The sequence below is a fragment of the Esox lucius genome, chromosome 20 (genome assembly GCF_011004845.1).
Source record: "Esox lucius isolate fEsoLuc1 chromosome 20, fEsoLuc1.pri, whole genome shotgun sequence".
Lineage (NCBI taxonomy): Eukaryota > Metazoa > Chordata > Actinopteri > Esociformes > Esocidae > Esox > Esox lucius.
In genome coordinates, this window is record NC_047588.1 from 9,349,774 (window position 1) to 9,362,247 (window position 12,474).

General features: G+C 43.0%; 1 protein-coding gene across 2 annotated transcripts in view; it reads right to left on the reverse strand.

Moving 5' to 3' along the window:
• Positions 1-353: 353 nt before the first annotated feature.
• si:ch211-1i11.3 (mitogen-activated protein kinase kinase kinase 5) overlaps positions 354-12,474 on the reverse strand; it is a 33,619-nt gene continuing 21,498 nt past the window's right edge. For both annotated transcript variants that reach the window (XM_010885375.3, XM_020041383.2), the window contains exons 20-28: positions 12,294-12,459; positions 11,698-11,869; positions 10,877-11,062; positions 9,299-9,404; positions 8,971-9,202; positions 6,163-6,266; positions 5,478-5,575; positions 5,070-5,146; positions 354-1,994 (exon numbers count right to left, since the gene is read on the reverse strand). In XM_010885375.3, the coding sequence (XP_010883677.1) occupies positions 1,886-1,994; positions 5,070-5,146; positions 5,478-5,575; positions 6,163-6,266; positions 8,971-9,202; positions 9,299-9,404; positions 10,877-11,062; positions 11,698-11,869; positions 12,294-12,459 (1,250 nt within the window). In that variant the 3' untranslated portion in view covers positions 354-1,885. The remainder of the gene's footprint in view (positions 1,995-5,069; positions 5,147-5,477; positions 5,576-6,162; positions 6,267-8,970; positions 9,203-9,298; positions 9,405-10,876; positions 11,063-11,697; positions 11,870-12,293; positions 12,460-12,474) is intronic.

The window sequence follows — 12,474 nt, forward strand, 5'->3', positions numbered from 1 at the left end:
GTTCACTTTATTTCTAGTCCTTTGGCTGAACTAAAATGTGCTTGGGAATGTGCCTACAGTATTGTATCTATGCGTCAGTGTTGGATTATCATATAATTAGTCAAAGTACAGCAAGGACATAACATTCCATCTGGTGTGCTGGTCTGGATGTTTGTAATCATGTACACAAGTGCCCCCTCTTGGTCAACAAGTGTAACTAGATGCAATAGCATTGAGAAAGCTAACTATATAAGTCTCTAAAACACTCTAATGTAACTAATAAAAATAAATAAAAAATATATATACAGACAATACCGACATAACACCTATGGGGCAGTATTCATTAAAATAAAAACACACCCAAGCCGAATCCCTAAATTATGTAATATCCTTTATGACACAGTGCTTCAGTTGACTCATATGTCACATGACCCTCAAACAGTTTCATCACTTATTCAAGATTGCAAAAAAAAACATTGACTGTCACCAAATACAGAGGGGGGCATTGAGAAAACAGAAGTATGACAATTGAATGAATTAACACAAACACACAAGCACTACAGCCTTGGACAACAGGAAGGCCCAAGCACTTGTCTCCAAGGGGATGTCAACACTGCAAAACAGACAGAGGAAGCGTCTGGAATCTTACAGCGTGGGCAACGTTGCATCAGTTTTTCCACCAGACTGCACTGCTGAGTACGTGTGTGTCTGCAAAAAAGCTGGGGCCTCGGTACACAAAATATAAACATTTTATCATCAGCTCAGGACAACATACATGTACCATAGATGTAATAGCAGCCAACAGACTAACAGCGAGCATATAAAAATATAGTTTTTAAATGGACTCCAAGGAATAGCCATATCCAAAAACATCCCCGCATTTCGCTCTGCTACGGCCTCCTCCAGACGTCGGACATAAAATTATATTTACTCATTGTCTTGGGAAGCGAATATCAAACTGACCCCTACCCACTACAAATTTGCTCGGCGTGCCACTTGGTAATTGTATTTGTGTCAACACTTACTGGTGTAATTTGCCCTCACATCCTTGATCATTTACACTCTAGCAAAAATTGGGGCACATGGTGGAGTGGGGAAGGGTTAATTTGGGATTACGTTTCCCTTACTTGCACCCAACTATATATTGTAGACATAAATCTACTAAAACACCAACGATATGAACACCACCACTCCCAGGGACCAGTGCACAAAGTGTGCAAATACAAAATAAAATCGCTTTTGCTGAGACAGAATTACTGAGTCACAACACACAGTAGTTATTTTGATGCCTGCAGCACCTTAAACTAAGGCATATACAATAAAGAATAGTGGAGGCATGACAATTCAAACATAGCTGTGAGATTGAAATACTTTCCCCCAAACTGCACATTCCAACACATGTAGTCTTGGTTATTGTTGTTAAATAAAGATATTCACAATAAGACATTTTTGTAACCAATTCAGTTTCAATATAAAGACATTGAGTAAATACCAAGGTAGCATCACTAACTGATTATCTTATTTCCCGAAAACAAAACACAATTTAAGACATGCAAACGTTAACTTAGCTGTATGCGGACACCAAAGTTTATTGCCATTAAAAAATAAATCATACTTTACTAATCTTTACCCTACCTTACCCTCAACAATCTAACTTCTGTCTAAACTAAACTTTACCCTAACTTGACCCACAAAGCCCACCTTTAACACTCAAGCATTTTTCAAAATCGGGACAAGAAAACTGTCCCCATCAGTTTTTCGGATTTAACCAGTTTGAGGATATCCGTTCGCTCCTGATACAGTACAGTACAGTACAGCACAGCACACGCACGCACGCACGCACGCACGCTTCCAAGCTGCTTTTAGGACCAGCCTAAAGCATATCAGACCATGGGGACAAGACCCATCACAGAATTGTGTCCTCGCTCTCTTCATAGTTTGTGCTGAGCTGTGATTTAAGCTTCGATTTCCTCCGTGTTGTGATGGCTGCCCAGATACGGCACAGCATCCCTCCCCTGTGAAGGAGACACCGGAACAGTTCAAGACCAATACAATACACCCTCTGTTTGCCAAACATACACACTGGGTTTGTTTATGTCACACCTATGCACCCTCACAGTGTACAGATCCATGTTGCCATTCACATTTATCCAGTCAGGTGTTCAAATAAAATCAGGTGGATGAATACTGATCACCAGTCACTGTATGAAATAAAAAAAACTAAAGGTTCTTAGTAGTTGTAATGCATTATTCCACATGGACCCATTTCTTGTCAGTCATTTACAGTAGTTAATAAAAAATAAAAAGTTGTGACGCTGTGTTAAATGGAAAAAAAAAACAGAATGCAAAGATGTGCAAACCATTTAAACATTATATTCAATAGAAAATAGTACAAAGACAACATATCAAATGTTGAAACTATTATAATTTTTTTTATTGTTCATTTAAAAAGTACACTATGAATTTGATGTCAGCAACACATTTACAATTTTTTGGGACAAGGGCAACAAAAGACGAAAAGTTGTGTAATACAAAAAAATAAAGAACATTATGGAACCTCTCACAACTAGTTAGGTTCATTAGCAACAGGTCAGTAACATGATTGGGTATTAAAAGATCATTACAGAGAGGATGGGGAGGGGTTCATCACTCTGTAAAAGACTGCACGGGCAAATAGCGTAACAATTTAAGAATAACGTTTCTCAGGGTAAAATTGCAAAGAGTTTGGGGATCCCATCATCTACCGTACTTTATATCTTTAAAAGATTCAGAGAATCTGGAGAAATCTTTGTGCGCAAGGGACATGGCCGAAATCAATAGTGGATGGCCTTGATCTTCGGGCCCTCAGACGGCACTGCATTAAAAACAGACATGATTCTGTAGTGGAAATCACTGCATGGGCACAGGAACACTTCCAAAAACTATTGTCTGTGAACACAGTTCGACACTGCATCCACAAATGCAAGTTAAAACTCTACCATACAAAGAAGAAACCAGATATAAACAAGATCCAGAACCACCGCCACCTTCTCTGGGTCTGAGCTCATTTAGGGTGGACTGAGGCGAAGTGAAAAACTGTCCGGTGGTCTGACAAATACAAAATGTGAAATTATTTTTGGGAATCATGGACACCGTGTCCTCCAGGCTAAAACTGAAAGGGACCATCTGGCTTGTTATCAGTACACCATTCAATGGTCAACATTCGTGATGGTATGGTGGTGCATTAGTGCACATGGCATGGGTGACTTGCACATCTGTGAAGGCACCATAAATGCTGAACAATATATACAGGTTTTAGAGCAACATACGCTTCCATCCAGACAATGCCTTTTTCAGGGAACGCCTCGATTATTTCAGCAAAACAAAGCCAAACCACATTCTGCACGTATTACAGCAGCATGAATCCTTAGTAAGAGTCTGGTTGCTAAACTGGCCTGCCTGCAGTCCAGACCTGTCAACTATTGAAAACATTTGGCGCATTATGAAACACAAAATACAACAAAGGAAACCCCGAAATGTTGAGCAACAGCGATAATATATCAAGCAAAAAAGGGAAAACATTTCACTTTCAAAACTACAGCAATTGGTCTCGTCAGTTTCCAAACGCTTACAGAGTATGCTTTTTTTACTGTGTTGCATCTCTTCTTTTAACATGCCCTTGTCCCAACGTTTTTTAAATGTGTTGCTGGCATCAAATTCAAAGTGGTTCAATGTACTTTTCCAAAAACCAATAACATTTCTGTGGTTCAAGATTTGATTTGTACAATTTTCAATTAAATACAGGGATTAAATGATTTGCACATCATTGCATTCTGTTTTTGTGCATATTACGCAGCGTCAACTTTTTTGGAAATTGATTTGTATATACACTCACCTAAAGGATTATTAGTAACACCATACTAATACTGTGTTTGACCCCTTTTCGCCTTCAGAACTGCCTTAATTCTACGTGGCATTGATTCAACAAGGTGCTAAAAGCATTCTTTAGAAATCTTGGCCCATATTGATAGGATAGCATCTTGCAGTTGATGGATATTTGTGGGATGCACATCCAGGGCACAAAGCTCCCGTTCCACCACATCCCAAATATGCTCTATTGTGTTGGGATCTGGTGACTGTGGGGGCCATTTCAGTACAGTAAACTCATTGTCATGTTCAAGAAACCAATTTGAAATTATTCAAGCTTTGTGACATGGTGCATTATCCTGCTGGAAGTAGCCATCAGAGGATGGGTACATGGTGGTCATAAAGGGATGGACATGGTCAGAAACAATGCTCAGGTAGGCCGTGGCATTTAAACCATGCCCAATTGGCACTAAGGGGCCTAAAGTGTGCCAAGAAAACATCCCCCACACCATTACACCAACACCACCAGCCTGCACAGTGGTAACAAGGCATGTTCTCATTCTGTTTACGCCAAAATCTGACTCTACCATCTGAATGTCTCAACAGAAAACGAGACTCATCAGACCAGGCAACATTCTTCCAGTCTTCAACTGTCCAATTTTGGTGAGCTTGTGCAAATTGTAGCCTCTTTTTCCTATTTGTAGTGGAGATGAGTGGTCCCCGGTGGGGTCTTCTGCTGTTGTAGCCCATCCGCCTCAAGGTTGTGCGTGTTGTGGCTTCACAAATGCTTTGCTGCATACCTCGGTTGTAACGAGTGGTTATTTCAGTCAAAGTTACTCTTCTATCAGCTTGAATCAGTCTGCCCATTCTCCTCTGACCTCTAGCATCAACAAGGCATTTTCACCCACAGGACTGCCGCATACTGGATGTTTTTCACTTTGTAAACCCTAGAAATGGTTGTGCGTGAAAATCCCAGTAACTGAGCAGATTGTGAAATACTCAGACCGGCCCGTCTGGCACCAACAACCATGCCACGCTCAAAATTGCTTAAATCACCTTTCTGACATTCAGTTTGGAGTTCAGGAGATTGTCCAGGACCACACCCCTAAATGCATTGAAGCAACTGCCATGTGATTGGTTGATTAGATAATTGCATTAATGAGAAATTGAACAGGTGTTCCTAATAATCCTAATAATAAACAGTGTGATTTCCTCATTAGTGCTGCTCAGTTGTTTTAGATCACCTTATGCCACAGTACATCAAGTCATCCTTGCAGGCAATGGTCAGTAGACATTCCAAGGTGAACTTCTGTGAAAGTAACTACAAAACAAAGCACAGTGTTAACTCCACTCACATGACATTAACAACAACCCTCTAGCCTCAGGCAGACTATGACTGAAACAGAGCCAGCTTATAAATAAAACTGTTATAATGGTTTACTTATCTATATACAAATATATAATTGTTGAAATTTTAGGAAAAGCTTTGTAAAATATCATAATATAGACATGTTACTAATTCTACATTGTTGTGACTTGTGATGTTCCTTTACATAGTTCATTTTAGGGCTTAGTTAAACATCAACCAAGAGGCACCCAAAATTTTGGCAACCGACAACACCTCACTTAATCGAATTGTTGAAAGCCCTTGCCTTGTCTATAGTGTCCTGGTCTACTGGGATAGCCTTCAGCCAGCCAACCAAGGCCAGGACTTCTTGGTTATAAGTTCTGGGCAGAGACGACTCTGTGTCTACAGGAGGGATGGAAGACAGGATGTTCTAGTCACCAGTTCGCACAATCATGCTACAAAAGATGAAGTGTCTTTCAAAAGCAAGGGTTAAGTAATGGTTCCACAAAAGCACGTATACATGAGTAAAGAAAAGACAGATGCAAAGAAAGCGAATTTGGGGCTTGGAAACAATATAGTTTGGCATTTTCCTATTTCCTACGTGTTTTAACTAGGACTGACAAAGCCACAATGCCCATGGGGGAGGTGTGGACAGTGACTTACAGACCCGGGTGTGAATCACAAGCCCTGTAGGGCTATGGAATAAAAAACAAGACTCTCGGGTGTATCATGCCTGTCGGGAAGCCATCTAAAAGGCAGGCTGCAACTGGTAGGGCCGCTATGATGCAACTTTTGACCTCAGGGATCACAATCACACACAGGACACAATCACTGATGATGATGATTCTGCTCCACCGTGAGGTGTGGCAATTTGGCTCACTGAGTTACTCCACCAAAACGTCAACAGTAATCCCCACAGCAGGCTCTGAATGGGCAGACGACAGCGACACTGACAGCTTTAGAAAGGAATCAGGAGGCAAAGATATTACCTGCAGTTGTCCTGGCGGCGTCGATCTGGTCCTGTTTTGTGCAGACAGAGTTAATTAATAGCTCCTGGTACTCCTTCTCCTTTTCCCTCAATTCGGTCAGTAATCTGTATAAAACAGTTGATATACCATAAGTACTTTGAACAGACCATTTCACTTTTTACACATGTCCTGCAGCTAGTGATGGCTGGCCACTCAACATCATGCACTCTTGACCCTATCCCCTCCACCCATCTCCAGACCATCTCAGGAGACCTCCCATTCCTCACCTCCCACATCAACGCTTTGCTGAGAATTGTCCCCATTCCAGAGGACTTCAAGATGGCCAGAGTAGCTCCCCTCTTCAAGAAACCAAAATTAGACGCATCTAATGTCAACAACTAGAGGCCAGTAACCCTCTGGTCCTTCCGTTCCAAGACACTTGAGCGTGCTGTCCCCAGCCAACTCTTCTTTTCTCTCTCAGAAAAATCTCCTCCACCCTAACCATTCAGAATTCAAAACAGCCCACTCCACTGAGACTGCTCTCCTCCTACATATAACGAAAGCTCTTCACACTGTCCAAGCTAACTATCTATCCACTGACACTGTGAAACATAGCACCCAGCTTTCCAACCTCTCAGATTTGGGCATCTCAGACTCTGCTCACTTTGGGATTGCTTCCTACCTGGCAGGCCGCTCCTACCAGGTGACGTGGAGAGGAACTGTCGCGCAGCCTTTTACTGTTGGCGTTCCCCAAGGCTCGGTTGTTGGCAATCTCCTCTATACACCTCAAGTCTCACGGCTTTGTCATGCCCCCCCACCCATCCCTCCCCCCGCCAACACCCAAATGACAACATGAATCTCAGCATGCCTGGATGACATTTCCAGTTAGACAGCCCACCACCTCAAGCGTAACCTTGAGCTGATCTGCTTTTCCTTTGCTGGTAGATAAGTCCGCTCCAGGACATGGCCGTCAGGGTTGACAACGGCACAGTGTCAATCAATCATATTTATTTATAAAGCCCTTTTTACAACAGCAGTTGTCACAAAGTGCTTTTACAGAAACAACCGGCCTTAAACCACCAAGCAGCAAACAACAGTAGTGTTGAATATCAGTGGCTAGGAAAAACTCCCTAAGCAGGGATCAACCAAAGGGACACCCACCAACCGCAACCACCCTGAATGAGGGCCGAGTATTGCCAGCAGAGTACAGCCCAATTGCACAAGTGCGCAACAGAGAGACAACAACAAGCAAGTGACTCTATCCCCGAAAGGCATTGGAGGGAGGGCATCCCAGTGGCGACAAAAGCCCTGGCAAGACAGCAAGGGTGGACAGTATCAAGCCTACTGGTCACCTTCACGCCCCCGGCCCAGGCAACACCTAATCATAAACCGTGCTGTAGAGATGATTTTTTAGTAGACACTTGAAAGTTTGCACTGAGTTAGCATTTCTATCGTTAATTGGCAGATCATTCCACAGTAGTGGAGCTCTATGAGAAAAGGCCCTGCCTCCGGCTGTTTGTTTAGAAATTCTAGGTACAATTAAAAGGCCTGCATCTTGCGATTGTAGGTTACGTGTAGGTAGGTATAGCTGGATCATTTCAGCAAGGTAAGTAGGAGCAAGTCCATGTATTGATTTATAGGTTAAGAATAAAACCTTAAAATCAGCCCTAACCCTAACAGGCAGCCAGTGTAAGGATGCTAGGACAGGAGTAATGTGTTAAAAAAAAAATTGTTCTAGTTAGGATTCTAGCAGCCATGTGCAGCACTAATTGAAGTTTATTTATTAATTTGTCTGGATAACCAGAGAGAAGAGCATGGCAGTAATCTAGTCTAGAAGAAACGAAAGCATGGATCAGTTTTTCTGCATCAGTTTTTGATAGAAAGTTTCAGATTTTTGCAATGTTTCGAAGATGAAAATAAGCAACTCTTTAGACATATTTCATATGTTCATCAAAGGAGAGGTCAGGGTCAAAGGTAACGCCGAGGTTTCTTACAGTTTTTTGGGATACGACCATGCAGCCGTCGAGGTTCACAGTGAGATCTGCTAACAACGCTATTTGTTTCTTGGGTCCTAAAACAAGCATTTCTGTTTTCCTTGAGTTTAAGAGCAAGAAGTTCTGTCACCCACTTCCTAATATCTGAAACGCATGCTTCCAATGTAGCTAATTTTGGGGCTTCTCCATGCTTCATTTAAATATATAACTGTGTGTCAACAGCTTAACAGTGAAAATGTACATTGTGATTTCAGATTACATCGCCCAGAGACAGCATATATAGTGAGAACAATAATGGGCCCAGAACCGAGCCTTGAGGAACACCAAAGCATACCTTTGACTTGTCAGAGGGTATTCCGTCCCCACTAACATACTGATATCTTTCAGATAAATAAAATATAAACCGTCCTCCCAGAGTGCAAAAACCCTGGCATGACACTCGACGGCACGCTGTGGTTCTCTGCTAACATCAAGGCAGTTACTTCACTCAGGAAGCAGCACAGGTACTTGTCACCTCACTCTCGGTGGGACTCCTGGTTTGGGCAACCAAAACCCCTGCAACTCATTCAGAATGCAGCAGCCCAGCTGGCCTTCAACCTTCCCAAGTTATCCCATGTCACCCTGCTTTTTTCGCACCCTAGACTTCCAGTGGAAGATCGAATCCGCTTCAAGGCTGTGGTTTCTGCCTACGGAGCAACAAGAGGCGCTCCTCCTCCCCATCTTCAGGCAACGCTCAAACCCTACATCCCTACCCGGGCTCTTGGTTCATCCCCCGCTGGACTGAGAAACAAATGTTAACTGTCGAAAATCACAAGCCACCAGAGGTGAACGGTACCTGTTGGTCTCCAGCCGTAGGTCTCTCAGTTCCTGACTCAGGACACTGTTGGTTTTCTGGAGGCCACCAGGTAAATTGGTGCTCTCTGGTACCTCCTTTGACAGTTCGACCCTGTCCATGTCTGTTGCTGGCGCTACCACCTGGTCACCTGGGTGATCTGCAAGCCCAGGCTGCTGGTCTCTCTCTGGGATGACGTCCTCTGGTTCATGGGACTGAAGCTGGAGTTTGAGCTCTGTAAAGGCATCGAGGTGTGCGTCCGGTCACATTTTCGTGAGTGGGGAGGTGAGTCAGACTGTGGAGGATTGGGCCTGATCCTGCCTGGTCTTACCTGGTAACAGGACTGTGATGGCGTCCTGCACGGCCTGCCTGAGCAGGTTATCCAAAGCGAACATCCAGTGAGGTTTCACCTGCTGCTGTCTCAGCACCTTCTTCACCTATGCGCGCACACACACACACACACACACACACACACACACACACACACACACACACACCTTTGTGATGCAGAGCCTGTGGTATTAGGGTAAGTCTCCTGGCCAGAGTCATGTATTCAGAGAGAGTTAGGCCAGGTTGTAAAATGGCTGCTGTGACAGTGCCTTTAACCTCAAAACATGACATAACACTACCAAAGAGCCGTTGGCAAAACCCTATGAAATAACCTGATGCAAACGAAGCAAAAGTGCAGGAAAATTACATTGGCAATAAATATATATATTATTACAATCATAGGAATATAAATGTTGACCCAAGTCTGTACAGTATGTTCAACAAATTACATACACTGAACATTTTCATACATATTTCAAATATCTTTGACATTGAACACAGAATTAAAAGGGACAAAGGGAACTCACTTGCCTTCCAATGAAATAAAAATGGAAGTGAAAGAAACAATGCAACACAAACAGTGACAACAGACATCTGGTAATAAAAGTCCCCCCAGCCAAAGACCTCTTCTCTCCTTCCCTCTTAATAGATACAGTCGTACAAGGAGGGACTACCTGACTATTCCATAGAGACAGTGGCTGCATATCAATTCACATCTCAATTCGCAACTAGACACTGAAGGTTTGGTAAACCAGTGTTGGGATATACTACCTCGTTATAAAATTAGTCTGGAAATTAGACAACTTAATCACACAAATTCCGGCCAAGTTTGAATATTTAGCTAGGCAGAATCAAGCCTTGTACTGAATTCAATTTTATGTATTAGTATTATTACTTTGCTAGTAGACTGCAGATGAACTTCACACTGCCAAAGCTAACTTTGCTTGAGCAGATACCACCTACATCAACACCTAATGTATTGCGCCTAAATTAGCTAACAATGTTAACCCAGCTAGCATGCTACAGTTCATCCCACAACAATATTCCTTTCTATACGTAAATTACAACGATTCAATAACTATCAAACTTAGGTGATGCTAACAAGGCTTTTGGTCAAGTGAAAAGATGGGAGAACTGTTGCAAACCCCTCCTCTTCAATTGCACATGGGGTCGTGGTCTAGAATAGCCCAAAAAGCATGCAGGGTTACATATTTGAAAAAAACCATCAGAAACAGTAGACCACCCAGGCACTTATGGCATACTATTTCGAACGCAACTATAGTTTGGGGCATGCTAATCTCAATCTGACATACTACATTGCCCTCAAAATCAACTCATGAACCCAATGCCAGTTCTACTCCGTGTTTTCATTTCAACACACTATTCAGGGACTGATTTAGACCTGGGACATTAATGATGAGGTAGAACAGAAAACCAGCAGGCTCCGGATCTTGTAGGGTAAGAGTTTAATACTCCTGCTATATAGTATAGGGTGGTATGCACATTGATTTGGAGCCAGTTATTGTAGCTTTTAATCAAGTCATGCCCTTAAATTGACAGCTATTTTCCAGTGACTTACCGCATCCTGGAAGCTGAAGAGCACAGTCTGCAGGTTGTTGAGCGGTACTGCCTCGGCGAGCATTTTGAAGCGCAGTTTTACCAGACTGTTGGTCAGGTTCTTCCTGTCAGGTGAACGGATGTTCTCGCGCAGGCAGCCAATCAGCTCGGAAATCTGTTCTGTGGTCACAGACGCAACCTCGGGGTGCTAATTAACCAAAGGGAACATAAAGCAATTGTAGGCAGAGAAAAATTACAAGACACAAAAACTCTATAAAATGGTTTTAAAGCTAATATAAACCTGATAACAGTCATCGTTTAATTTTCATTGGTGGTCCAGACAATACATAAGCAGGGTGTGTCATGTCTGGTTTGTTCCTGAACCAAAGGGGAGGCTGATGACTTCATATCTGACCATCGGACCAACTCCCTGAACTCGCTACTCCTGGAGTTTTGCAGATTCGTCTATATACACTAGCTTGCTCAAAATGTAATTTATTAAGCATCTATGGCACTGTATCCATACAAGGGATGTTGCTTTTAACATTAAAAAAACAATACAAAATAAATAAACTGACTCCCATTTCCAAGACTAAAACATTGTCTTTAATTGCCCCGGATATATGCATGCCCTCAGAACAGTCCTAAACTATTAGATGTATCACAAATTAGATGCATTCTCAATAATGGACTAGATACTTCTCCTGGTGGGGCTTTTTTCTGTTAAATGACTTTTGAACACAGGGCGCATCATTTCCATATAATCCGAAGGGCTAAATGGATCCTGGACAAACCCTGCTGGTCAGTCACTTTTGAGACACAGCCCCAGAACCGCCCCTCTACCTGAGGAAGGGTGTCGTGGATGTTCTGCACCACGTCAGTGATGTACTCAGAGAGGACCCGGTGCAGAGTAGCCCTCCTCTCGCTGTCCTTCCTTAGTAGGAACAGGCCCATGTTCTCTCCTTTTGTGGCTGGGCTGGCCATCGGGTCCACTGTGCTGGGTTCTGATGGTGCTCTAGTCACCACGAGGGGGGAGGGGGCAGAAAGAGAGCAGTCTTACGCGGAGGTTAAACATTCTGCCATACAAATATGGTCTCAGCAATACAGTACGGTCCACAGAAATATTTAGCGGTCGCCACATGCCCTTCATCCAGGTGGATGTGACTTCAGATCTACTAGTCTATCGCTAGCAGCACCATTACATGATGATTCTGATTCGAACGTAGGCATCATCTCAGTTCTTGAAAATTCAGACCTCTCATCTCGCCTTCTTTACCTGCAGTGATTGTTGAACAATAAGGTGGAATCACCTCATAGAGAAGTTGGACTTTTCAGACAGCTGAAGGAGCGTGGCCTTTGTTGACATAATCTAACACAATGGGGGAATCAATGAGGGAGTTGATTCACAAATCTAAATCAAAAAGGTCATGTTGACTCACACCAAGAAGCTGGCGGTCCTGGGAGTGTTGTCAGAGGTGTCATTTCTTCTGATGGCGTTTCTCCGGAGGTCCCAGGAGCATGACAGGTCAATCCGGTCAATGTCCTTGTCTGTGTCAGTTACACTTATAAGCACTGGCACAGACATACTTCGTTGATATGTGTCACCTACAGGACAAGGCA